The sequence below is a fragment of the Tubulanus polymorphus genome, chromosome 8 (genome assembly GCF_964204645.1).
Source record: "Tubulanus polymorphus chromosome 8, tnTubPoly1.2, whole genome shotgun sequence".
In the NCBI taxonomy this organism is placed as follows: Eukaryota; Metazoa; Nemertea; class Palaeonemertea; order Tubulaniformes; family Tubulanidae; genus Tubulanus; species Tubulanus polymorphus.
Genome location: NC_134032.1, coordinates 8,307,001 through 8,333,679, shown reverse-complemented (window position 1 = coordinate 8,333,679; position 26,679 = coordinate 8,307,001). Strand labels below are relative to the sequence as shown.

The 26,679-nt window shown below is 39.4% G+C and overlaps 2 protein-coding genes across 8 annotated transcripts; both read right to left on the bottom strand.

Moving 5' to 3' along the window:
• Positions 1-941: 941 nt before the first annotated feature.
• On the bottom strand, positions 942-12,905 carry LOC141910073 (dynein regulatory complex protein 1-like). Its single transcript, XM_074800787.1, has 17 exons — positions 12,617-12,905; positions 12,000-12,197; positions 10,885-10,936; positions 10,624-10,755; positions 9,912-10,049; positions 8,833-9,042; positions 8,050-8,249; positions 7,563-7,637; positions 7,317-7,463; positions 6,685-6,782; positions 5,776-5,909; positions 5,075-5,272; positions 4,666-4,767; positions 4,019-4,194; positions 2,888-3,040; positions 2,196-2,298; positions 942-2,104 (listed from the first exon to the last, which is right to left on the bottom strand). The coding sequence occupies exons 1-17, from the start codon at positions 12,730-12,732 to the stop codon at positions 2,030-2,032; spliced, it is 2,307 nt and encodes a 768-aa protein (XP_074656888.1). The 5' UTR covers positions 12,733-12,905; the 3' UTR covers positions 942-2,029.
• An 85-nt stretch (positions 12,906-12,990) lies between these two features.
• Positions 12,991-26,640, bottom strand: LOC141910074 (uncharacterized). Of its 7 annotated transcripts, none has more exons than XR_012619821.1 (6): positions 26,582-26,640; positions 25,606-25,769; positions 23,656-24,240; positions 21,184-21,397; positions 19,862-20,194; positions 17,485-17,525 (listed from the first exon to the last, which is right to left on the bottom strand). XR_012619821.1 is itself a non-coding variant. In XM_074800791.1 (5 exons), exons 2-5 carry the CDS (start codon positions 25,757-25,759, stop codon positions 13,557-13,559), a joined length of 1,158 nt encoding a protein of 385 aa, XP_074656892.1. In that variant the 5' UTR covers positions 25,760-25,769; positions 26,582-26,640; the 3' UTR covers positions 12,991-13,556. The 7 variants fall into 7 exon arrangements, 5 of the variants coding, with proteins under 5 accessions (XP_074656892.1, XP_074656893.1, XP_074656889.1 ...); XR_012619820.1 differs by lacking the exon at positions 17,485-17,525 and adding an exon at positions 18,559-19,035; XM_074800791.1 differs by lacking the exons at positions 17,485-17,525; positions 19,862-20,194; positions 21,184-21,397 and adding exons at positions 12,991-13,819; positions 14,323-14,478.
• Between the last annotated feature and the right edge of the window lie 39 nt (positions 26,641-26,679).

Sequence of the window (26,679 nt, the reverse complement as noted above, 5' to 3'; positions counted from 1 at the left end):
ATATTCGTACCTATGCATATTTTGTAACCACAATCAATTGGAAAGTTGTAGCTCATGACATCATCTATGATTGTTGCGAGTTTTAAGGACATAAGTTTTTCTATATGGTCACCAGGGGGCGTTGAATAGTAGAATAACTTAGTATTTCCTTATTATATTGGTACCTAGGCATATTTTGTTACCATGATCAATTGCAAAGTTGTAGTTCATGACATGTTCTATGATTGTGGTGAGTTTCAAGGTCATTGGGTTTTGAATATGGTCACCAGGGGGCGTTGAATAGTAGAATGACTTAGTATTTCCATATTAAATTGGTACGAGGCATATTTTGTTATCACAATCAATTACAAAATCGTAGCTGTTGACATGTTCTATGATTGTGGTGAGTTTCAAGGTCATTGGTTTTTGTAAATGGTCACCAGGGGGCGTTGAATGTTGAAATTGTTAAGCATTTGAAACCACTTCCCAAGTGGGCATGGTGTCCCTGGACCCCTAGTAATACCACTGCTCACTTAAAACCAACAATTTTTAGAGCAAAAATTTTCCCAATTTAACTCTAAATCAATGAAAATACCATTCTTTATAATGCCAAATTTGTTTCTTTTTCATTTGTCCTAACAATGGCATTAATTTAATTATGTATTTACTTATACTGTATTTACGTATACTGTAATCTTAACTCAAAGAGTTACTTCTAACTGGCAACTGGAACTGGATCCTGGGAATTTAGAAACTTTGAGGGTCCTGTCATGTAGTGTTTGCCAATAAATATGGTGTAGTCAAGTGGAGAAAGCGCAGTGAGCGAAATTTTTTTCGGATAAGAACTTATTAAGAAGTTATTATTATAATTATATTGTTAGACTGAAATGCCTCTATAAATGAATGAAGAAAAAAATGAAATGTGAAAAACTATAGAGATTGATAAAACTATTTTGTGTGAATTTTATTGTTGACAAAAATTCCATTTTAGAAATAATCAAAAATAATGACTGGAAAATCTTGCCCGTGATTAGGGAGGGAATCGTAAGAATTTTTTTTCCACAGTCAGCGGTGGGTTAAATATTTTTCACTGAAAATTATTTTCTAAACTCGGCCGGATTTAAGTAGAAATTTTGACTCATATTTCATCATCAATCATTTGACCCTAGGGTATATACTACCAGTCCATCGATGGTTGAATTAGAAAATCTTCTTCGTTACAATATTCAACCCACCAATGAGTGAGTATTAAAAGGAACATTGTGTATTAACAATATTTTATTATAAAAAAATCAACAAATTAATTCCATAAAATCAAAACGCTGTTTCTACTGTATTTAAAATGGACGGAAACGTAAGCCAAATTTTTTCCTTACAAATATATTTAGATAATTCTTATTTTGTATCAATAAAATAAAATTTCTATACTGCGTATTTGACTTTTTCAATTTTCGATACTTCAGGAAAATAATATTTTCTCTTTTTTCAGCGAGAAAATTTTGTTCATGCCATTGCCTATAACAGCCCCAATTAACAACAATTCAAGATACTAGACAAAGTGTATCAATCAGATATGTACGCATTTCTGAGCAGGACCTTAAAGTTGGGGCCGCAAGTATTTCACTAACCGGTAGTCTTCAGTTGAGAATCAGGAACTCGGATGTGTTGAGTCCATAAAAATTTGACCATATAGGCCTACGTACCCAGAAAAGGATTGGAGGAAAAATTTTGAAATCTTTCCAAAAATATTTTAACTTCACCAATTTTAGAGCTAGACCAAGTAAAAGAGGCATTCAAAATAGGCCTGATTTTGAAAAGGAATCATCTCCGAGTCAATATTCCATGCGTACATACCTTATGGATAGCCTCCTCTAGAATTTCAAAATATTGCTAGTATCTTCCAGACGTCCCACGGTTCATAAATAAACATCGATAATAATTCTCGGATCGGGAATAAATTGTGAACTAATTTCCAGACATCCCACGGTAGATATGTGAGTTTAAGATCGTGGGGCTCGTCCGGGGCGGGGCTGTAAGGCGGGCAGATATTTCAGGAGTTTTGCGCATTTTTGTTGAAGTCTAACTGAAGAACTCTGGTCGGCGGAATTTCTAACTCGGCATTGACCTGTTCGAAAAAAAGAAAAGATGTCATAGGGGTTTCTGGAAATGTCTCTATAAGTCATTTGATGATGTCATAAGGAGATTGAGAGACTGACCTTGGAATTGACATATTGATGAAGTAACATTCGTAATTCGGCATTTTGTTGACGTAAAGCATCAGTTTCATTTATCAAACTCGCTCTCGCTGTCAATGTCTCACTACGAAATAGAAAACATCATTCAAAATCATCTCTAACATTTATTTCTACTAATTCCACAGTTGTGCGGGGTTATTCAAGTTTGATACAGAGATCATTCTGCAGCCTGGAACCTGCATCCCTCAGACATTCAATGCTGTGTTGGTTTCCATAGACAAGTGGCTGTCCAATATCAATTAGTCGACAAGAACCCACAATAAATAAGAAAAACTATGTGATAGTTTGACATTTCGACTCAAATCTGAGCCATTTTCAAAAACTGAAAATGTCGTTTTTGAAAATGGCTCATAGATTTGAGTCGAAACGTCAAACTATCAGATAGTTTTTCTTTTTTATTGTGGGTTTTTGTCGACTAATTCAACACTGTGTTAGTGAGGGGTGGATGATTGCTTTTTGCCAGTGTGCTAATGAAATGCCTTATGTCTGGTGTAAACGTCAGTATTCGTAAATTTATCCACTTAAGATCGAAGTGGAAGTCCTCACTCAGTGGAAGTCCCGAACACATGTTAAGTGTGGACGATCATTAATCGTGATGAATTATGATGGTGTGCCGCATTTAGTATATCTGCACAGTTTGAGTAGATATTCACCTGTATTTTTCCATGCCGTCTAACAACGCATCCCACAGTTTTTCCTGTTGAGCAGGTAAGATATTCGCGTATTGCGACCAGTACGCCGAGTCGTCGCTGTCGTCTCGCTCATCGCCGGTCGCAATTTTAAACGCTACCGACTTCTTATTGTCCCTACAGAGAACGACAGAAAATGGTTACATGTACGAATATTGGATCAATATGCGAACTACCGTATCTTAAACCGAACGAGTTAAAATCCGACTCCAAATATGGAAATGCAGTTAACCTCGCCTAATCGGACAAACAGGCACCAACGAAATTTATCCGAGGTAGGCAACGCCTGAGTACGTTAGAAAGTCGCCACAGACAATGTAAAATAATGGAAATACATTTTTGTATGAAACGTGTTTGAAACTAATCCTTTAATCTCGATACTCAGGGCTGCCAATGTCTGAAAAGTGTTATCAGCAACGAACTGAAAATTTTTTCCGTAACATTTCATTGAAATATGAAGAAAATGTTCAAATAAGTCTTTATGTTTAGGAGGTCTTAGGTTTAGTTACACCCATGCATTTTTGCTAAAACCAATAAACCACGACCCCTAAGTTTCTCGTCTCTGATAGATAAACCAAACATCTACAGCATTATGTTATATCAGAACCATTTTAACATTTCAATTGTAGCTAAGTACATAAACAATGATTTAGTTTCAGGTCTTACGTTTATGGGTCTTAGGTTTATTGACACTTACATCAAAAATACATCCTCTTTTTACATTTTTGATAATATACTAAACCTAAGACCCCAAAATATCTCATCTCAGAGACAAAATTGAGCAAATTTATTAAATTTGGTATATTAGAACCATTTTGAATAGCCTAAAATACACAAATATCAATTCATTTTTAGGTCAGTGACACCCTCCACTCAATAAAGCCTGGAGTTCAACCCGAGTTTATCAAATTTATCATGATTTGCCTACTTCTTTAGCCTATGTGGTAGGCTGAAAATTTGGATCAAAGTTTATTGGTGGCATGAGTTCTTTATTGAGCCTGTTTCCGGTCATTTCTCCAAAATGACTGAGGGCAGGCTGGTAGGGAAAATTTTTATCTTGAACCAACGGTTCGGGGAGGTGCTGGTGTAACTTACTTGCTCGGTGTTTTGTTATCCTCGACGAACGCTCTCAGTGCTTTAATCACCTCGTTCGGGTGTATCAATTCAGTCGTGTCGCTTCGCGTAGATAACGGTATCTCGATACCGTATCCCGCTTCTGTATCGGCCCCATCTTCTCCGGCGGCCGTAAGTTCCTCGTCACCTTCTTCATCCTAAAAAACATCAACGGCAGACGTTTCATCACTACATCGCAAAATACCAACTAAGTACGTCTTAGAAATTCCGCCGAAGAGTCTGGAATATTTTGGCATCTAATAATCTCATCAACAAAAGGAATAATATACAAAAGAATAAACAGTAAAACATTCATAGATACTGAATAGAAAAAGCATCTTTATTCAATATTCAAAGTCTCCTCTAGTTGGGAAAAGGAAGAACATTTCAACACATGATTTGTCCTATTGCAAAGATTGAGACTTTTTGTATCAGGTCCTCAAAAGCCTTTTCCATCAATGAATGTTAAAATGGATCCAAGTTCACGTTTAGTAGGCCTATTAAGATACACTGAATTCATGAAATTCAGAAGCTAGAACTTCCATCAAACTGGACCCCGAAAGCAGGGATTTAATCGAAGAGTCACTGAATAGATAATCGCAAGCATTTGATTCAACAAGAGTACTGACCTCAGGTGCCAGGTCTGCCGCATCTGGTCGACGCTGACTTGCTTCAGATTTACTCCGCTGCGACGCCATTTCAGAAATGGCCGCATTATCGTCACCGGGCTGCTAAAAAGGATGAACCGAAATAAAGAATCCTTTAATTTTTCCTATTAATAACTTTCTTTGACAGTGCCGATAAAAATAAATCAAAGTTATACAGGGCATATAAAACCGCAGACCACAGGGGTTGAAGTTGGAACCAGGTCTATTAAACCAGCCCTTGCAGCAGGGTTTAAGTCAGATCTTGATCTATAAATATTCAAACTTTAATTCAACATCCGTAGCTGAAAACCTAACAACTTTGGACCAATCATAAGATTAAAGACTTCACTTTTGAAATCAGAAATTTTGTCACCCGGATTAAGAAACTTACCCTGTCTTCGGGCACGAGACTTTTCCGCGACATCGCCGACTTCGGGCTGTGTAACAGGAAGTATTGAATGAGCTTGTGAATATCGTCCTCGGTGTCAACGCAAAGAGCATTGAATATAGCGTCCAATCTCATCAGAGATTGTTCGTCTCGATCTAACGGCTTTAGTAACTTCTTTAACTTAGACTCGACCAGAAAACCCTACAAAATACAAATAACAGAGATTCACCACATGTATAGGGCTGAAATTTTAAAATTAGTAAGTAAATTCACCTGGAAAGGTCTGTTTATCTTAAGGATTTATTTGATGATGTCATAGGAAGATCTGGTATTTTGATATATGGATTCGTGGAGACAACCATCTCTTTCCGGAGGGTTTATCAGGGATAATTTGATGATGTCATCGAGGGATTTGATATTTTGATATATGGATTTTATGGAGACACTCATGTCTTTCCTGAGGATGATTAGGGATGATTTGATGATGTCATAGGGGGATTTATGAAGCCAGACATTCTTTCCTGGAAGTGTCTAGTAGTCGTAATCAGATCGTGTCGTGTGTGGATTTATGAAGGCAGACATCTTTCTTCAAACGGTCTTTAGAAGTAATTTCATTACGTCTTGGGGACATTTATAGAGACAGCTTTATTTTCTAGAAGAGGATATGTAGGGGTAATTCGATGATGTCATAGGGGGAAACCTACCGCTTCGTCGCAGATCAGCTCAAGAATTCGTTTGATCGTTTTTGCCGATATTTTCGTGAGAATTTCGCTTTTCACCGAATCTGTTCCTTCGTCATCGGGGTCATTATCATCGGTTACTGATTTCTCTTCTTGAGCTGCGTAGTAAACAACAACGAATGATTAGATCGCAAACCGTGAATGCGGATTTAAGTGTTCCCGAAATATCAGAAAAAATGATTGTCTGAAATTTACCAGCTAGATACTTTAACCCGCTCACATTTAACCAAAAGTTTACCAATTGAAAGTGTGGCCACTACCCACCACTAGGGCAGACTTTATTATCGGGATTTGTTTACTATTCTGAATGAACGAATGAATTTATTTTGCATTTCAAAATTACATCATACGATAGAAGAATTAAAATAACATCATTTGTCATATGATTTTTCGGAGGCCGTCCATTATGTCAAGGTTGTTTGATCACAGGGATCCTGTGATACAACACCCCATCCAGAGAGTCAGGATAGAGGTTTCAAAGGCGTAAGTCATGGTTCCCACAGTTATATGAATTCAAAATTCCCAAGTTTTTCCAAAGAATTTCATGGGTGATTTTTCAATTTCCCCAAATGGAAATGAACACATATCGTCATTCAACAGTCAACATTTAAGTGGAGACTGGTCGATGAATGTGATTTTCAAGGGAAATTGCTGAAGAAAGTTGCCCTTGGCAAATGCAATATGTGAAATGTAATGAATTTCCCAAGTATTTCCCTGATTTGAGGAAAATTTTTCAAATTCCCAAATATTTCCAAACCAGGAATTATTATTTCAAAATTCCCAACTTTTTCCCAATTTCCCTGTTCTGTGGGAACCATGGTAAGTAAATACATAGTAATGTTGTAAGTAGCCACCTACAATGTTGCCACTTACAAGCTTGGGTCATAACTTCTTGAATGACCTGGTTCGCCGATATTTGTTTTCTGCGACTTGCCTCGCTGATTATCGGACCCGTGTTTTCTAAGAACTGCCTGCAAAAGAAATTTTCTTACCGTATTTAAAAGAGGGGTCAACTTGTGACATGCGAGGAGCAATCAGTCGTGCTAGTATCCAGCAGGGCATGAAGCGCTGCAGTGGGAGTGTACCCGGTGCGCTAGTCGGAAAGCAAATAGAACTTTGAAGGTTAACTTAATTTATCTGAAGTATGAGCTGTCATTACTAGTGCATAGTAGCTTCATCGTTATATATTCAATTCGTTTACCCGATGAAGCTACTATGCGCTAGTAGCGAAAGCTTGTACTTGAAATAGATTCGGTTAACCTTCTAACTACTATTTGTATTTTAATTGAAATTGAATTAATTTCTTTCTCTGAAGTACATATCAATTATCGATGATAACTACACCGAACTCTAAGAGTAGAAAAGTGAATCTTGAATCTTTTAGGACACCCCTTTATCAATATTTCAGTACTTGAAAAATCCAGTTCAAGGTTGGAAATGAATTTTGACAAATGACGACCTAGAGCTAACACGCCGATTTCGGGGAATGTTCAGATATCACTTACAGATCGGGAGGGCTCCATGGAAGGCCTAACTGATGTTCATGAATGATACGATTTTCCTCCATCGCTTTGCGAACCAAATCTTTCGCCTCAGCTTCATTCATGCACCAAATATCGTGGAACTTCTTCGCGTCGGTCGAAATGAAATGTCTGAAAATGCCAAATTTCCGACCGGAAAAATCAGACAAACATTTTTCAGAAAGTTACACGAGTACATAGTAATCTAATATTCGCGAATGAAATTCTTACTTGGATTTTTTCTGCAATTCTTTGAATTGTTCGGTTATGCGTTTGTAATCTTCCATCAGCGATTGATTCTCATCTCTACAATAGATTAAGATACAGTTTAAAAGCATATATGTATAACTCTGGCTCTGATCAGGAACGCACCCTTCTATTTGTATAGAAAAGGTACTGTTCATTCGAGAATGTGAATTTGTCTATCAAAACTTTGTTATAACGTTGACTTCTGACCAATAGAGGTGCTGACAAATTAATACCCGCAGATTTGAAAATTTCCCAAAAAATCCACCCCACTAGCAAAGTCCATCGCTGATTTATACACCGCACTACGGTGTAAACACACTGAACGGGTTGACTTTTAACGTGTGGTTTTAGTGTAACTTATTAACCCTTTCACTAGGGTGGAATTTTTCAAAATTTTCAAATTATCTCCAGCACTATAGGGTATTGATTAGTCAGCACGGAAAGGGTTAAATGACATTTCATCTCTTACTTGTAGAGTTTTTCCTGTTTGGCTAATTTGATCTTCAGGTTATTCAACACGTCCTGTAAACGTGTGATTTTACGTTTCTGCTGCGATTTCGTGATCGTGTTTTCCTCGTCGCGCTTTTTCAACACCTGAAAATTGTACTCGAGTTTTTCCTGATTCAGCTGGTACGTCGCCCGCATCTGCTGCAACTGCTGCTCCAAAATCTGGAAACGGGAGATGACAATTTTATAGGTGCTCAATTCTTACAAAGTTCCTAGTATGTGATGTGGATCCACGGCATGCTTTGGGTGCTATAAAGCATGATCCCCCTTATCAAAATTCATAAGGAAGTCAGAAGAAGTTAGTATTTGGGTATACATTCTGTTCATGTTTGATGAGAATATTAATGTTTACTCTAAGTGTTGATCTTTTAACAATTAATTGTCTCCAGAATCCAAGTCAGTGTTTCTGCAATCGCATAAAAGCCCAAGTGAATTCTTACAAAACACCTGATCCAAAATAATATCTCAGTAATCATTTAAAAAGTACAAGTCAGTTTGTAATCATTTATCATTTCACGATGTTCGGCAGACGGGACTGCCATCTTTCAATACAGATAAAACTATAATCACTAAATACATCAACACGCTGTGATACCATGTACTAGCAACGTCCATCACCAATTTATATGCCGCACTGTGGCGTAGATGCACTGAAAGGGTTAATCTGAATATAGGCATTAACGACTTGCCTAGACAGAAACCAACCTATAGAGGGAGAGAAAAACAAGTTTAAAATGTTGCCTACCTGTACGTCGGTTTCGAGTTTAATTTTCACCATGTTGTACTCCTCGGCGTCCTGAACGCGTAACTGCTGTAATTGTTGCGCGTAGTCGTCGACGCGTTTCTCTCGCTGCGACATATAATCGAGCTCTTTGTCGCGACGCTGACCCATCATTTGTTCCCATTTCTTCATATCCGTTTCCAACAGGTCTTTGCGTTCGTTGACGAAAGCGTTCTGCAAAAAACCAAAGTTTTAAGAGAATTTTTAGAATAAGATACCTGGGCTGGGTTTCATAGATGTGGAAGAAAAATAGTCCCTGGAACATTTTGATATTTGTCAGTTATTACCATGGTTTCTCATTGTAACCATGGTGGTTGTTACCCAGATTGAGGATTTACCCCTAAGGACAACTTTGATACTCAGTCTATGAAACCAGGTCCTGGATATTGGACGCTAGAATTAAATTTCGACACCAATCGAACAGGCCACTAGCATTTAATCCCTCCACGATATCATCGAATTACCCATGTAAGTCCTTACAGGAAATATAGCCGCTTTCATAAATTCCTCTATGACGTCATCAAATTATTCCCAACGTTCTTTCAGGAAAAGATGAAACTGCTTTTATGATATCCCCAATGACATCATTAAATTATCCTTATAGACCTTCGAGGAAAGAGGCCACCTTCATAACAATCCCCAAGACATCATCAAGGTATGTCTTAAGTTCTGATATTCGACTTCAGATCTTTCATGCATAATCAACCTGTACAGACTTATATCAAGGTGCCAAGCCGCAAGAATAATTTATTGAATGAAGTTTTTTTCATTAATTCCATGTTTTTGACGAAATTGAATACGTGGCATCATATAGGAACCAGTCAAGAATTGACAATTGGTTGCGGTAATCAAAAATTGCTTCCAACGCTCCTGTATTCATACAGAAAAGCAGTTTATGTTAAACCAGTTCACCGTTAAGGGCTAAAATGTTCTTTTCACGTACAGCCATCGAAAAGAATCCTGCTATGACTCATGTCAAATAAACCAAGGAATCTGATTGAAATTCTAATTTCTATCACATTTCTTTTCAATCACATACGTACCTCTATTTCGTTGAGTTCCTCGCGATAAGCTTTCATTAGATTTTTTATTTGTTCTTCCATTCGTTCGACCATTAAATCAATATCCTCCGCCTGCTTCTTCAAATCTTTCACGTACTGGTCGTCTTTCTGTTTTAATTCCTGAATATCAACAAAAAACATAATTTCGATAGGTTTAATTTGGTTTTAGATTTTAACAGCTGACAGCAGAACTTGACATGGATTCCACGAGGTGGCGTTAAAATTGCTGAAGTCCATCTACTCAATCATCGTTTACAATTCCGCCACATATAAATGAAACATAGAGCGTTCAAAAGTGATCACTCAGTCATAGTTCAAATGTGACTGTAGGGTAAAACCAATCGAAAACTATCTGATTCAAAAGCTGATCGACCAGGCACTGTAAGTCATTGTAATCAGCCAACATGATCAGAATTCAATATAATAATAGATCATTTATCAATAATGTACGAGATTTAGGCCTATATAATAGGCCAAGTTAAAAGACTTAATCTCCCGTTTTCATTGAAGTCATCGTCATTAGAAAACTATTGTCCTAATTATGCCTCAGAGACCCTCAGAATGTTCACAATGGGCTGTAAGTCAAAAAGATTCCCGGGGCAGGATGCCTAGGCAAATTTTGCTTGGCAATCCGGGTTAAATTCTAAAGGTCTACGCATTCGATTCCCAAGCTAGTAGACCGCGACATACGCACCATCTGAAATTCGTTGATCAGTTTGTTTTTTTCGTCTATCATCCCGTCGCATGAAGCTTTCTGTTGCATCAACATCTCGTGAAGTTCTTGAGGCACGTCTTTCTGCAAAGCCAGCTCCCATTTCTTTGTTATCTGCCATAAACGAAAGAGAAAAATCTGATCAATTTTTCAGGGATTGAATTCTCACGATATCGTTTACATATCGAGATCATCGAAGGTAAAATTGTAGTTCTCTCTATGTTAGAATTATTCTATACTCACGTCATCGAAACGCTCGGTTCCGGCCTTCGCTTCGGCTTCCAATTTCTCTTTCCTAAATCAACCAAATAACTGACATAAGTATTTTCTGGAAGTGTCTATAAGCGGGTTATTCAGTGTTGTCTTAGGGGGATTCATAGAAGCCAGCAATATTTTCATGATTTTATGGAAGTGTCAATACTTCATCGTTTAGGGGATTTATAGAAGGTTGCCATTTTTCCCTGGAAGTTTCTACAATTCAATGATGTCAAAGGGGAATTACAAACGCAGCAATCTTTCCTAGACGGGTCTGCAGAGATTTTTTAATGTTGATGTCATAGGAGATCAACTGGGATGCAGCCATCTTTTCTCGCAGGCGGATTTATGGGATGGTTGCGAAGTCTGGACCCCTGCATTCCCACTGAGTTTCCCCTTTTTGTCAAGATAGTTAAAACCTGCAAATTTGACACTCATCGTATTGGAATTTGCATCTTTTAGGAATTATTTCTTAACATCTTAACACCAAGGGTGGGACCCCAGCTTGGCTGCTTTATTCGAAAAATGCCTTTTATTGTCTTCTTACAATTTTCCTAGATCCGCCCCTCTTTCTGTCTACACAGGTAATTTGATGATGTCAAATGGGATTGAAAGACGGATGTAATTCAACGAAGCCATAATCTAATTTGACAGCTAAGAGTGGTTTAATTGAAAGCGCACAAAAAATATTCCGATTTTGAGCGCATTTTGATGTTCTTAGAGTAAAGATTAAGCTCTTAACCCTTTCAATGCGTCTACACCGCAGTGCCGTGTATAAATCAGTGATAGATTTTGCTAGTTCACCGCACTGTGGTGTATAGATGTAATTAATATTATTAGTAATCTCTCCTGAAAAATGGCAGCACCTGTCATAGTGAAATACTAGTAACTAACGATACACCGCGCCGCGGTGTAAACGCACAATAGTGGTATTCCCGTTATTCAACACGCTAGGGTGGAATTTTTAGAAATTTTCAAATTATCTCCAGCACTATAGGGCATTGATTAGTCAGCACTGAAAGGGTTAAAGAAGAACGTAATAACCACTTCTCAGATAGAAGTCAGTTCAGACGGAGGCAGCGATTTGTTTGTTGAATTCATACCTGAGACGTCTGATTTCTTCCTCATCGATACGTCTGCTCGACTCGCGTGCGTCGCCCGCTACTCGGATGTTCGTCACTAATTCCGTACCGTCGCTTTTCAGTTTCGTCAAACGCGTTCGACTTTCTTCGATTTGCTTACGACTTTTACTCAGCTCTTTCACCTCTTTCTTCTCGAGGTCTTCCTCTCCTCGCGCAGCCCTATTTGATGAACGAGAGACAAGAAAATTTTAAAATTTGCATTGAATTTAAAAAAAAAACTAAAGGAAGCTCTCTCATGGGGAGCTATTTAGGGGGCTGCTGCATGAAAACATTTGAAATTTCGCTGGCTAAATATTAAAGGTGTGGCTTAAGATAGATCTAAGAAAAAAAAAAGGAGCTTAGCCGTTCCTCAAACAACACGGGACCGTACACTACACACATGACGTAACATCTCGAAGATGGGAGAGATTGTTCTGCCAGTTAAAAATCGACACTTTGACCTTGTGGCATCAACTACTTTGAAAACTGCGAATTGCCTCAGTTATGGAAATATTTCCAAGAACTAGTATTAAGAAAGCATTACGGCTAAAAATCAGTTCAATAAAATAAAATTGATTTGACAATTAAAGACTTTTTACCGTCTTTCTAACTCAGATCTCTTGGCGATACGGCCGCGTCTGGCGGCTATTCTTTCCTCGGGGTCGTTGGAATCTACAGACGGCCCAGTTTCCTCTTCCTCGCCGCTAGAACTCATTTTAATCGCCTGAAGAAATTGAGATGGATAATTTCAGTGAGTGAGGGCTGAGTTGTTTATATCGGGTTGCTAGGCATATAGACCGGCTCGTGCTGCCACCTACTACAAAGAAAAAACTGCCAGCCAATTTGGATCAAATTCAAAATTACTTTATTACACCTTAATATAAAAAAAACAAGCAAATCATTTATTGGTTAAATACAGTAATAAATACAAGAACAATACAAATATTATAAACGAAGAAAAGAAAAATGCATTTTCATAACAGTACGAATAAACATAGGATATATATGGACATGCACAGATTTAACAAAAGGAAATTTTTGATTTTTTGAAGATAACACAGTAGCGTGAAACTTGAGAGATATTTATTAAAGTGAACATATTTCATAGATATTCCAACGCTTATGTTACCAACCGTTGCCAGATGTGAACTAATCTTAATCTCAGTCGTACTATGAACGGATGTTGGTACATCAAAACCTATTAATAGTGGGCCACCACGGCGGGCCGGCGGACCGGACCAGTACAATTTTCTCCGATGAACAGAAATTAAACAAGCATATTATATACCAAATAATATATTAAAAACAATCATTATATATTTCATTGTCAATAATACAATAGTTAATTAGATATATTTTATTATAATAAATTATTCGCAGAAAAAGATCTTTCCAGACGCAACAATAGCGAAAAACCAAAAATTTGAATAAAACCCATCCATCAAGCTCAGTAAAACATAATACAGTGATCCTGAATCGACGATTAACTTAATTTGTGAAACTGAGTCGGGGCATGTGCGTAAAAGGCACTCGATCTCGTCACCGCCAAAATTTAGCGAGAAATTGTTTCTGCGGGTGATGAAGTAAACACGCTTCTTTGATGGATCGTTCCGTCTGATTGGCGTCGTTGAAACACAGTTCGTACTCGAAAAGCGACATCCGCGCCTTCACCAAATACGTATTCAATGCGGCAGGATTCACAGCGGTGGGCGGAGTTTTGAAGAATAACGATCGCAGCGACCCGCCGATTTCGACCGTGCTCAATTTGCCGAAACCGTGCCGACCCAAACGACAAAGTTCGTCTGTAAAATAGACAATATCATATTTGCAGCGGCGGACCCCATAGTTAGTAGGCCTACCTATCATTGGTGGTAATGAATTTGCAGGCATCGTTGGTGGTAAGCTTAATAATCGGATGGGCTTAAACCAATGTACTGTGGTTTGTGAAATTATCCAACCAGACAGGTTAGGCCTACTGACTAGGGCTGACCATAGACAAAGTGAATTTGGAAGACTGGGGTCCAGAAGAAAAAGGCATTTTTCAGATAAAGCAGCCATTTCATAGGCTACTAGAGGAGTCCCACCAATGCTATTAGATATTCTTAGAAATATGTTTGAAAAATGCAATTTTTGAAAGGATAAGTAACAAATTTAAACAGGTTTTAATGATCTTTGATTTCACAAAAAGGGCAACCTCCCCTAAATCCCTCCCTGATTTGGAATAACAATAGCAGAACATGGTGGCTACTTTTATTTGACTTACTTTGGCGAACGAAACCCTAAAACAAAAACAGTTTCAATTTACCTCGAATTTCCTGAATTTTAGAGCCCTTGATGCGACGTTGTATGGTCCTGGGTAACGCGGCCGGACCCGGTATACCGCACACCGCTTTGATGACTTTATCGTATAAACTCGACCCTCGTACGAGCCTTCGATTCATATTCCATGTCGTCGTGTACGCTGCAAAAAATAAAACGAAAAACAAAGTTTTACATTCATCTATTCAACGCACGGTAACATTATTATTAAAATAGGTCAGTCATTCCTGGATATAAGGGAATAATTTCAAATTTCGACATTACTAGTCCCAATTACTTTAGACTCCACCTAAACCGGTACTGTTTATCTAGCTAGTATTATCTGGGTGGCTTTGTAAGCAAAATAAATGAAATTTCCACTTGCCTATTTCTCAAAAATGAAGGAGTTTCGAGCATTTTGTTTGAATTAAAGGAGTTTCAAGCACCATTTAAAAGCATTTCCTCTATGAAGTTTTTGATAAAGAATCGAGGGGTCGTAGGGACCCTGTAAAAGCAGCTGTCAATTTGATGTCTGTAGTCGAAGCCGCTCTTGGGGTGCGATATACAGTGAAGTGTGGTCTTCTACTCGGTATAGTTTTCATAAATTAAATTGATTCATTTAAGAGAAAAGTTCATTTAGATTTGTAGAAGAAATTGGTGGAAGACCAACTATCTACATGTACTAGGGGTCATTCATTTATTACGTACGCATTAGGAGAGGAGGGAGGGGTCAGTGCAATTGCGTACTGTAATGCTTAATGTATATGAAAAAATGGTCGATTTTGAGTAGAGGGGAGGGGGGTTGAAAAATTCAAATTTTGGGCGTACGTAATAAATGAATGATCCCCTAGTGAACCTTGCGGATCTTCGCCTGCCATACGTGGAATCCTCAATTGCCACAGTCAGGGGCAGATTTAGGCCGTGTCGACCGTATCGCCCGACACAGTCAGAATTTTTAAGTGCCCACCTGAGATACACAATAGATATTTTCCCTAAATATATAATGTTTCTTGACTAAATGCCTCTCAGAGATGCTCAGAAAGCTCTAAAATGATAGAAAATTTCAAAAATTTTGCTGATATGCCTTTCCGCCCTAGATTAAGAATATATGCCCTTTTTATTGGTCGACATGGTCACAACATGCCCCTGAATCCACCCCTGACAGTAGCGCTGTGGGGTACCCTGTTACTTCAAGGTTTGGTTCACCAAGAACAAGCATGAACATATTTCAAACATAAACATTCTATTGAAATCATAAGATTCAAGGTTAAAATAATCAGAATTTAAACTGATGATCTTCAGCCTTTATAGTTTATTTTTAGTTAGCATTGAAATCAATGTTTAATCTTACACAAATCTCAATTGTCGTAATCAAAAATAATGTACAATGTATAATGATGAGAAATCAAATTCTAAATCAATAAAAAATATGACCATTAAAGTTATTGACATATTAAATTGTAAAGATTATTAGTGCATATCTTGACTAATCGTGCAGTCTGAAATTCATTCAGTTATCTATGGATTTTTTTAACCAGAAATTCTGAGGCCTTGAAGTATGGTAGGCAGTCCCATTGAGAGTAGTGACCGCTCAGCATGAGTTGATCAGCAATTGTGAATGTGAGCTTTTGACATAATAAGAGTCTCGAGTTTAAACTCACTGCAAGCTTTCAACATGTGAGTTCTCAGAATTAAATTGCGAGTTTATCCATCGGGTCAGTGTGAGTTTTCAACACGCGAATTCTCGGAATGAACTCAAGAGTTTTATCCATCTGGTCACTGCGAGCTTTCAACATGTGAGTTATAAACATCCGGACCCAGTTCCACAGTCGTGAGTTAAAATTTTACTCTGAGTTAAAACATTGAAAATGAACTAATTTCAACTCAGAGTTAACTCTAATTCACAACTGTGGAACTGGGTCCTGAGTTATAACATGCGAGTTATTTCAACTTGTGAGAATAAACTCATGAGTTTATCCATCAATTCGCTGTGCGTTTTCAACATGTGAGTTTCACGTGTGTTCTCAGAATAAACTCACGAGTCTATCCATCTGGTCGCTGTGAGTTTTCAACATGTGAGTTTCACGCGGGTTCTCAGAATAAACTCACGAGTCTATCCATCTGGTCGCTGTGCGTTTTCAACATGTGAGTTTCATGCGGGTTCTCAGAATGAACTCACGAGTCTATCCATCTGGTCGCTGTGAGTTTTCAACATGTGAGTTTCACGCGGGGTCTCAGAATAAACTCACGAGTCTATCCGTCTGGTCGCTGTGAGTTTTCAACATGTGAGTTTCACGCGGGTTCTCAGAATAAACTCACGAGTCTATCCATCTGGTCGCTGTGCGTTTTCAACATGTGAGTTTCACGCGGGTTCTCAGAATAAACTCACGAGTCTATCCGTCTGGTCGCTGTGAGTTTTCAACATGTGGGTTTCACGCGGGGTCTCAGAATAAACTCACGAGTCTATCCTTCTGGTCGCTGTGAGTTTTCAACATGTGGGTTTCACGCGGGGTCTCAGAATAAACTCACGAGTCTATCCTTCTGGTCGCTGTGAGTTTTCAACATGTGGGTTTCACGCGGGGTCTCAGAATAAACTCACGAGTCTATCCGTCTGGTCGCTGTGAGTTTTCAACATGTGGGTTTCACGCGGGGTCTCAGAATAAACTCACGAGTCTATCCGTCTGGTCGCTGTGAGTTTTCAACATGTGGGTTTCACGCGGGGTCTCAGAATAAACTCACGAGTCTATCCGTCTGGTCGCTGTGAGTTTTCAACATGTGAGTTTCACGCGGGTTCTCAGAATAAACTCACGAGTCTATCCATCTGGTCGCTGTGCGTTTTCAACATGTGAGTTCTCAGGTTGTTCGCGTTGCGATAGCTCTTCTGACAAATTCGACACGAGAACGGCGACACTCCCGGGTGTAAACTCATGTGCCGCCACAAATTCGACTTGTAACTGAAATGCTTATCGCAAATATGGCAGACGTGCTGCATTGACGCCGCGGTACCGGGAGAAGCGACCGCTGCGGTTCGAACCGTCGAATTCATCATCCGATCGAGCGCGACTTGTCTCTGCTGGAAATGTCGCGCCGGTAGACCGTATATACGGGGGTCGTCATACGTCGTTTCTCGACGCGTCGCGTGCTGCCGATGCTCGGTAACCACGGTAACCTCGTCGTTGTCGTCGTCCGCTGCGATTCGTCGACCGCCGTCTGAAAATAGGCAAACAAACACCGAAGGTTACCATAGTTACACCGACAGGCGTGCACGCGCGCAACAAACGGGGCTGTTCCTCGTAATGAATACTTGAATATTCATTCAATTTTGAGTCGTTTCCATCCAATTATTTCATCATCCTACTATAGAATTACACATACATACGAACCGACGTCAAAGGTAGGACAGGGTCCCTACAGAACAGTCATTCCTGGATATAAGGAGTGTCTGTATGACTTTCATATGTACATGTATAAACCATTTTCTGTAGTTCTGTGAGCAAATGTTCATCCTTTACACTACCTTAACTCGTTTTCTAATTTGGTCACTGCCTAATTGGGTAAAAACGAATCCCAACTTAATCGATTTAGGCATAGTCTACTGTACAACTATAAACTAGACGAAAATTTCTATTTTGCTTTTTTCAAAAAAATTGAAGGGGTTCCTGACATTTTGCTCAAATTAAGGGAGCTTCAAGCACCTAAAGAAACATTTTCCAAGACTGATGAAGACAGTCAAGGGAGACTGATGAACTCTGAAATTTTCACCTTTTCATATCCTCAATATTGCTTTTTTAACAACAAACTACCACCGGATCTTTCACATGAATTTCCTCGCTCCAGATTTTTCACGTTTTTTACACGTCAGGGTACAATAACAAGAATTTACTGATCGCGACTTGGACGGAAAAAAGTGAAATTTCGTTAACTTTTACACAGCTTTTGCTGCATACAGCTCACGGTAGATGGGATGGATATTTTTCTTCGCATTTTTCACATGCTTCTTTAACCTTTTCATATTATTTTCACAATTTTCAAGCAGATCCATATTTCAGTCATGTTACGCCTGTAAGTTCCCCTCTACTTAAGACTGATATTTGTCCTGATTGTCTTGATAAACTGCCCAAAAGACTGTCAGGAGCAACAAGCACTGGTTATTCACTGTGGCTCCTGGCGAATGAATTAAACGTAACAACAATTTTTAATGATAACGCATTTATTTAACAATTATTTTGAAATTAATCGAATGTACATTTTGAGTTTTCGCCAGACATCCAAATAGGCAACAGTTCGTGTAGACAAAGTAAAGTAAGTGATCGGGTAAGTGATAAATAACATTTCAAACAATACGGCCCTGTTTCACAAATGTAACTACAATCAAATCATATCATTGAAGTCATCAAGCGTGAGAAGGTCATCATAAATCATAACATTACCCTTCCAGTGCATCTACACCGCAGTACGATGTATAAATTGGTGATGGACTTAGCTAGTACACTGCATCGTAGTGTATTCATATAGGCCTATTAGTTATTAGTTTCTATCCCTATTGAATGACTATAACCTGTCAAACATTGTAAAATATTAGTAACTAATGATACACCGCAGGATGGTGTAGACGCACTGTAGCGACATGCCCATTATTCAACACACTGGAGTGGCATTTGGAAGATTTTTCTCATACAATGTATCATCTTCAGCACTTTCGGGTATAAATTAGTCAGCGCTGAAAGGGTTAATGAAAGGCTGTCATCAGTTACTTTAATGAATCATTAGAGTAAGATCGTCATTAGTAACTTAACATAATTTTGCTTAGCTATGCTGAAAATTCTTCCTCAGAGAGAACCATAATTTTCACGCAGTGTTCTCCGCAACATTTTTACATCCACCCCTCTGAAAATCAGTTATCCCTTAAAAAATTAACAGCTGCCCCCACAAGAGCGGATGTCAATATTCTATCAATGTTGATAATCGCTTTGAAATATATTGAGGTAATGTGAAAAATAGAAGATTACACCGAAATCGAGCTGAATTTTGTGGAGCATTGAAAGCCTTGCTATTTCAGCAGCCACAGTGGTACTGTTTTTATCAGTAAACCATTCAATCGATGGAATCTGTGTATATAATAACTAGGCCTAGAGCCAAAAAATTGCCAATTTCTCAAAATTCAAGGCGTTTTTAAGGACTTTTGGGCATTTTGCTTAAATTCAAGGATATTCAAGTACTGTCAGGAATATTTTCCCGCCAAGGTTTTCGCACCACGATTAGTGCGCATGATCGACTGTATGGTATGGGTACGGCAGTGGTCGTTTTACAGCTCTCGCGAGCAGAGCCTATGTCAATCCGTAAAGTGTAGTGTAAGTAAATGTAATTACGTTGTTCGTTAGAACTCAATTCTCAATTATTCTCACTTATGTTCTCGACAAGTACCTAGAAAAATATTTTTGGTTTAGAAGGAGTTTTCAAGGAATCAAGGAGTTGTACCGTTGAACTGACGGCATACGGAGAACACAGCGACTACGAAATAACGACAAAATCGAAAAAATACTAACATTTGCACCGCTTCTTCGAAGGAACACGTAGCTGTCGGCGCGTCGTACGTTTTTCAAACGAAGCACTTCTCGCGATGACTTCTGATGTCGTTGATTTTGAATCGGCGCCGGCAGCGAACGCACGCGATCGTGCCACCTGAGTGCGGAGTCTGCACGTCGACGACGCGAGACAGGTCGACCTGCAGCGGACGGACGTAGAATTTCGACGCCGATACCTCGCCAAGTCGGCTACACTCGATGGCGCCGACGTGGACCACTTTCAGAATCGTTCGCGAATTCTTCTCCGGGTTCAAAATCTCAAAACCACCGCCACGTTTTAACTTTGGGTATTCCCTGAAAAATTCAATCCGCATTTGCAAAGTATTTCTTCAATAATAGACATAGGGGGAGAATTTACGGAGGCAGCTATCGTTTCCGCTACGGATATCGGGGCTGCCAACCTCTAAAAAGCGCTATTAGTAACAAGTTTAATTTCTTTGAGTAACATTTCATTGGAATATGAAAGAAAATGTTCCATCATTCAACAATAAGACCATCAGTAACATCTTTCATATTTCTGTAGTATCGAACAAATCAAATTGGTATTTCTTGTTATAAAATTGTAATAAACACTGAAAATCAGGAACATTTGGCAGCTCTGGGTGATCATGGGGGGTTTATAGAAGGAGCCATCTATACTGGAAGGCTCTCTCATCGGTAATTCAATCATAGGCCTATCGTAGGGGGATATATGGATCCATGCTTTCAGGAACTATCTAGGCAGGGTTTCCAGTGGTAAGGCCAGGGAAAAAAGAAGTACTAAGAAGGACTTTTTCCACAATTCTAGACCCAAAAGGAGGGACTTTTTGACTCAGAAAGAAGTTCTTTCCAGTAAAAGGGTCCATAAGGGAGCATTTTCGCAATGACTTTGCTGGAATACTAGTCGTGTAGACCGGTCATACATTTCAGGGTAATTATTCAATCTTAATGATTTAATTGAATTACCAGGCCCGAGTAATAGAATACTTCAACAGTACAATTCGCGACAAAATTGCATGCGAAAATACATAAAAAATCAAATTTGGAAGGACTTTTTTATCAAAAGGATGGATTTGGGTTAAAAAGAAGGACAAAGATGATGTTTGTCGAAACTTTTTTCGAAAAAAAGGATCGTAGGGGTATGAAGGTAGCCATCTTTTCTGGAATTTGACGATGTCACAGGGGAAATGTATGGAAGCCGTCATCTTCACCGTAAGCGTTTATGGAACTTGATTTCGTAGGGGTCTTTACGAAGGCAACCGTAGGGGGAGTTTATGGAACGGGACCATAAATCGCTAACTTACTCGTAGAGTTTATCCGATAGATCCTGCTTCGATCCGTTTGCGTTGAACGTAATTTTTCGCAAGCCGAGCCCGGACGCGAGTAGCCGCGCTAGTTCATCTCGATCCGGTATCAACAGCGCGTCCGTCTCGGCCAGGCAGACGACGGCTCGCGTCAACGTTCTTTTGATTTTGTCTCGGTTTTTCGGTCGTTTTCGAAGCACAGCCGTCGTCGAACCTGAAATTTCATCGAAATCACGGACGATTAATGCGGCGAAATTTACGCGAAAATTCAATAATCGATTAACTTATCAACCCATAGTGGCCACTTAACGCCCTTTAAAATTCCCTGAGATTTCCCTGATTTTTCCACGTGACCACAAAAGATTCCCCGAGTGAGATTCCCCGAGAAATTTCTAGCTTTAAACGTTCCAATTTATCGAAGAGTCGAGACGATACGCGATATGCGTGTGAGATGAATAACGAGAGAGAAGTTCTAGTAAAAATATATGTATTTCGAGCAACGCTTCGGCTAAATACTATCAGCCATCATCAGTACGCCTGATAGAAATTACTGTCTGTCACAGTTGCTCTCCGTGCGACGTTTTGGTCCGTAATTTCGTTTATAATCGGTTTATCTGCAAATATCATGCATCAATTTGTTCAGTAAGGAATTTGCATTCAGAAATAAATCATGAACTGGCATAGATTTGTTTGTGTTTTCATCTATCAGCGATAGTTAACCTAGCATATACCACTTTCAGAATCGTTTCCAAATTCTTCTCCGGGTTCAAAATCTCAAGCCATCGTAGGTTCAAAATTCTTAAACGATATATCGATATAATTTCTTTTTGATAAGTTTCTTTCTCGAAAGATCAGAAGTCAAATTAGAGCGCGCACTTACCGCGTGTCAGGAACTGTTCGTTTCCACGAGATGAAAGCGGTTTCTTCGTCACAGTCGTCGCAAATTACTCGCGGAATGAAAAAACTCGAATTCGAAAACAAAATTGTTTCACCGAATTCTCGACAAGCGCGACTCGCCTAGGAGAATACTGAATTCATTTTTTTAGCGCATAAAATCAATAAAAAATATCATAATCTGGTAACTAGAAATTTCCAAATATGGTATTGGTATGGTCACCATTTCAGAAATTTTAGGTATCAATCTTCACAACTATGCGCGCGACGTTCTAATTGGACGTATTGACTACTATTGCTACGAAAACTGATCATCCAGACTTCAAAAGGTGTTCACAACTTCATCTAAGGCCCTTTCGATGAACAATGGACTACAAACGCCAGACAGGCATTCTATCAGGACACTTTCAAAAAGTAATTGTCCACTCTTCACAGGTATAGACTTCACCCCAAGACAGTCCCAAGACATCAGAAATGAACTACGAACACCAAGCTTTCATCAAGGCGCACTCCATAAGTGATTGTCCAGAGTGAATATGTGTTCAGAACTTCACTGAACAGCAAACAGCATACGTGAAGACATAATTTTTTTAAGTTATTAAAAATGAACTATTTTGGATTTCAGGAGCTGTTCCAGGCCAGGGCCAACTTTAGAAAGGTTTTGTGCTGCGTTGAAATAAAGGGCACATTGAATGATTGAAAAAAAAACACTTTCTTCTATTTCAGCTGAAACCAATAACGTTAAGGGGTCAGATGAGCGAACTCCGAAACGTTCATCCTTCACGATAATTTTCCCCAATTTTAAGCAACATACCCAAGTAGAAGGCTAGAAAACAATTAAATTAGGCTAATACAAATCTATAATGAAAATGCATACACATAAAGATTGTTAAACAATAGGGGTCAGGGATTGCAGGAACATTGCTAGGTAGAGGAGCACATTTGAACCGTATAGGATCTTATAATCCTAGGTCCCTACAGATCAGTCACCCCTGGATATGAAGTTCCCTGCATATAAGCCTAAGGAGTTTCAAAGGAGAAAATTTAAAATTTCAAAATAGGGGCCCGCATTTCTTTCATATCCCAATTACTGTAGAATTCTCTTCCTAAATCAACCAAACATTAATTAATTTAAATTCAAGGTTACCAGTATAGACTGGTACCGGTATCAACTTTTACCCGGGGGCTTACTCAATTCATTTTCAATTGAGTTAGGCCTAACCCCTGGCTAAATGTTAATACCAGTCTATAAGAGCTACGGGGCTGGTTTTATAGACTGGTATTACCTTTAACCCGGGGGCTAACTTAATTCATTTTCAATAGATTTAACCCGTGGGTTAAAGTTGATTCCAGTCTATAAAACCAGGCCATTGACCGCAACAAAAAAATCAAAACATTTGAAGGTCTTCTATAAGGCCCCAAAAGATCCCCTGGGGATCCGCGCCCGAATTTAGGGGTCGATCTAGAACTGGAGTTCGGTATCTTAATCGATCTACTGCACTTGAGGTAACATTCAATACCAGTTTTTAAGATGAATTTGTGAAATAGCGATAGATGTATAAAATGTTTTGTTCTTACCCGGTGATGTGTTTTGACTGTAATTCAATGAGACAGTGGCGCCACCTGTACTCGTACTAGGGAATGAATTCTGCTCTGCCGTGGTGAAATCCGAATCGCTTGGATCGGCGATCCGCAAATTAGCGTTATCCGAATAAAACATTTCGTCGATAAAATCGCCAGCGTGATCCTCCCCCTCGCCGCCGGGGGGCTCCGTTTTGATTACGACCGCCGTCGTCGGTAAATTTCCGCCCACCGACGTAGTAGCCGGGGTCAAGGTCAATGAACCGGAATCGACGTTTTCGTCGTCGCAATCTTCGGCGTCCGACGGGGAACGCTTTAATTTCCAATGACTCGAATTGTCCGACGCCCCCGGTAGGTCGCCCGAGCAATCGACGTCGTAGTCTGTCGGCGCTTGTTGGTGCACGGCGGGCGCGGTGAGAGCCCGACGGCGTTTCCAGTTGCGCGCGGCCGCTTGACAACGACGACTCAAAAGTTCGAGGCGGCGCTTTCGCGCGGGATTCGAAGAACAGGGAATTTGCCGCGTGGTCGCCGTCTGCGGATCGTCGTCACGGTTACCCGTCTGCCATTGAGCCGTCAGATTAACTGAAATAAATATAAACAAACGAATAAAACTCGGTGCAGTGAAACCTCATTTTAACAACCTCACATCTATTGCGTCCTATCATATTAGCGCGCTGACACCTGGTGGGCCCTTACAGGGTGGCCTTTTTACATCCATTTTATAAATTCCCTTAGTTTTTCCCGATTTTTTTTGTGATTGGGCCTATAGAAATTCCCTGAGTCGATTCAGAGAGACTTCTATTGTCTGTCACCTGCTCTCTGTGCGACATTTCGGTCCGTAATTTCGTTAATAATCGGTTTATCTCCAAATATTATGCATCAATAAGTTCAGTAAGGAATTTGCATTCAGAAATAAATGATGAACTGGCATAGATTTGTTTGTGTTTTCATAAATCAGCGATAGTTTTACCTACCATACACTCGCGTAATGCCGAAAAATGGCTTTTATGACCCATCACGTGGCGCCACCTACTGTATTTTGATATGCTAATGAGCAGGTGATTACGTCACTGTAACATTTGCGAGCGCCCGCGGAGCTGAATTTTCAGCATTACGCGAGCGTATGCTGAGTAAACTATCGCTCATAAATGAAAACAAAAACAATTAGTAAAAATTGTTGTTTATTTCTGAATGCAAAGTCCTCACTGAACAAATTGATGCGTAATAAAGGTAGATAAACGGATTATTAACGAAATTACGGACCAAAACGTCGCACGGAGAGCAGGTGTGACAGACAGTAGGTTTAAAATGTTACAATTCATGGAATGCTCTACCCAGTGCCATCAGATCTGTTGAATCACTACATCGTTTTAAAACTCTTCTTAAAACTTAACTTTTCACCAGACATTTCGACTGAATTTTCCATGTAGATGTTTTATATGTTTTGTAGGATGTATTACCGCGTCTTTGTTATTTTGTGTAAAGCGCTCTAGAGCCTCTTTGGAATAAGGCGCTATACAAATTTTGTATAATGATAATAATAAATCATCCATTTTTCAATGCATCGCATGCTAAAGAAACACATGGTCAATAGAATTTTCCAAATTCCCAGACTTTCAAGGGTTTTCAAGGTTTTTGGTAAAATTCCCTGATTTTTCTGGGCAGTGGCCACACCGCTTCAATCGCAGCACGTGAGGATCCTCTATCAATACCATATGAAATGGTGTCCTTTTGCATAAGTGACGGGTGGATCTTCACTTGTCGCGAGTGGAATCCTCTATTGCCAAAATAAATAGTACCCTGCATGCCCAGGACACCTGATTGAATCATCTATTTCGGCAGTAGTCGAGATTCCTTCTACAAACTAGCAGATTTCATCTTTCGAAAATGATGCAAATTCGCGTTAAAATCGGCGAGCGGGTTTCGATTTTAAAGCATTTAACTAACCGGTTTGATTTCGTATCGAAATCCATCTGCTCCACGTTTGGTCATCGGCTCCAGCGATGAACTCGTCCAACCACTCAAGATGTTCCTCTATGTAGCGTCTGATCAGGTTTTCTTGTAAATGCACCTGCACGCCGACGCCTTCAAATACTACCATCTTTCACAAACTGTAGAAAAATACAAATTATTTTCACAACCTCAACTAGATATCCTTGTTTTCAGCAAGGGCCGATTTTCAAAATTTGAATGTGCCTCCCGAATTCAAAAGTATGTCGTTTTAAGACAATTTTAAAGACGCAAAATGAACCCGCACAGGCACTGATATGGGACAGAAAAAGCCCCATTTTGAAGTGCCACCAGAATCCTACGAATCTGCCCTTTTCAAATTACGAACTGGCTCCAGTTACAGAGGGACGTAAATTCCGCCGCTGACGCTGTGGTGGCCCCGGTTGGTTACGCCGTTCACTATGCGCGTGCGTGAAGGACTACGGTGTCGGTGGCGCATTTAGTGATGTACAGCAGTGTGTTAGTGACATTCACCTTAAATGTAACCCAATGTAAACAAGAGTTGCCGTAAATGGAGCGAACGTCAACAACGTTGTTGTACTACTGCCTACTGGAGTGTGGAGATCGATCAAATTGTTCATAATTCTCATTTCTAGACAGTAAAGTGAAAGGTCATTTTGACATGATTAATTGCTACATGCACCCCCATTTCATTTATTATGTTCATTTAATCACCAAACGGGCACGATTTGAGCAGTGGGTAATGGCCAACAATGGGTTTTTTACTTTACTTCTCAGACGCTAGGTGGCAGCACTACCGGAGAAGTATCGGTTTTTGTCATTTGAAACGTTCGTAGAACAATCATGGAAAAAAGACAGACAAGCCATTAACCAGCCTATTAAAACTTTTAAATACCAACAGAATTCGGTGATAACAAATATAACGGATAGAGATAGGCCTAGTAGAAGTTACCTAAAAATGACATTTATTATCGAAGAACCAAATTGTCCAGCTACGTGTTAGATGCAATACGTTTGAAGACGATCGCGCTAACCTAAAAATCCGGATTT

What these genes read in the sequence shown, in the direction of transcription:
- LOC141910073 (XM_074800787.1), bottom strand. Translation starts at nt 12,732, where the DNA reads ATGAGTTCTAGCGGCGAGGAAGAGGAAACTGGGCCGTCTGTAGATTCC. An exon ending in AGCTGATCTGCGACGAAGCG is followed by an intron (nt 5,273 to 5,775) that starts GTAGGTTTCCCC and finishes TGTATTTTGTAG; the next exon opens with GGTTTTCTGGTCGAGTCTAA. An exon ending in GACGGCATGGAAAAATACAG is followed by an intron (nt 2,299 to 2,887) that starts GTGAATATCTAC and finishes TCTATTTCGTAG; the next exon opens with TGAGACATTGACAGCGAGAG.
- LOC141910074 (XM_074800788.1), bottom strand. Translation starts at nt 25,759, where the DNA reads ATGGTAGTATTTGAAGGCGTCGGCGTGCAGGTGCATTTACAAGAAAAC. An exon ending in TTCGATACGAAATCAAACCG is followed by an intron (nt 24,241 to 25,605) that starts GTTAGTTAAATG and finishes TATTTATTTCAG; the next exon opens with TTAATCTGACGGCTCAATGG. An exon ending in CTATCGGATAAACTCTACGA is followed by an intron (nt 20,195 to 21,183) that starts GTAAGTTAGCGA and finishes TGAATTTTTCAG; the next exon opens with GGAATACCCAAAGTTAAAAC.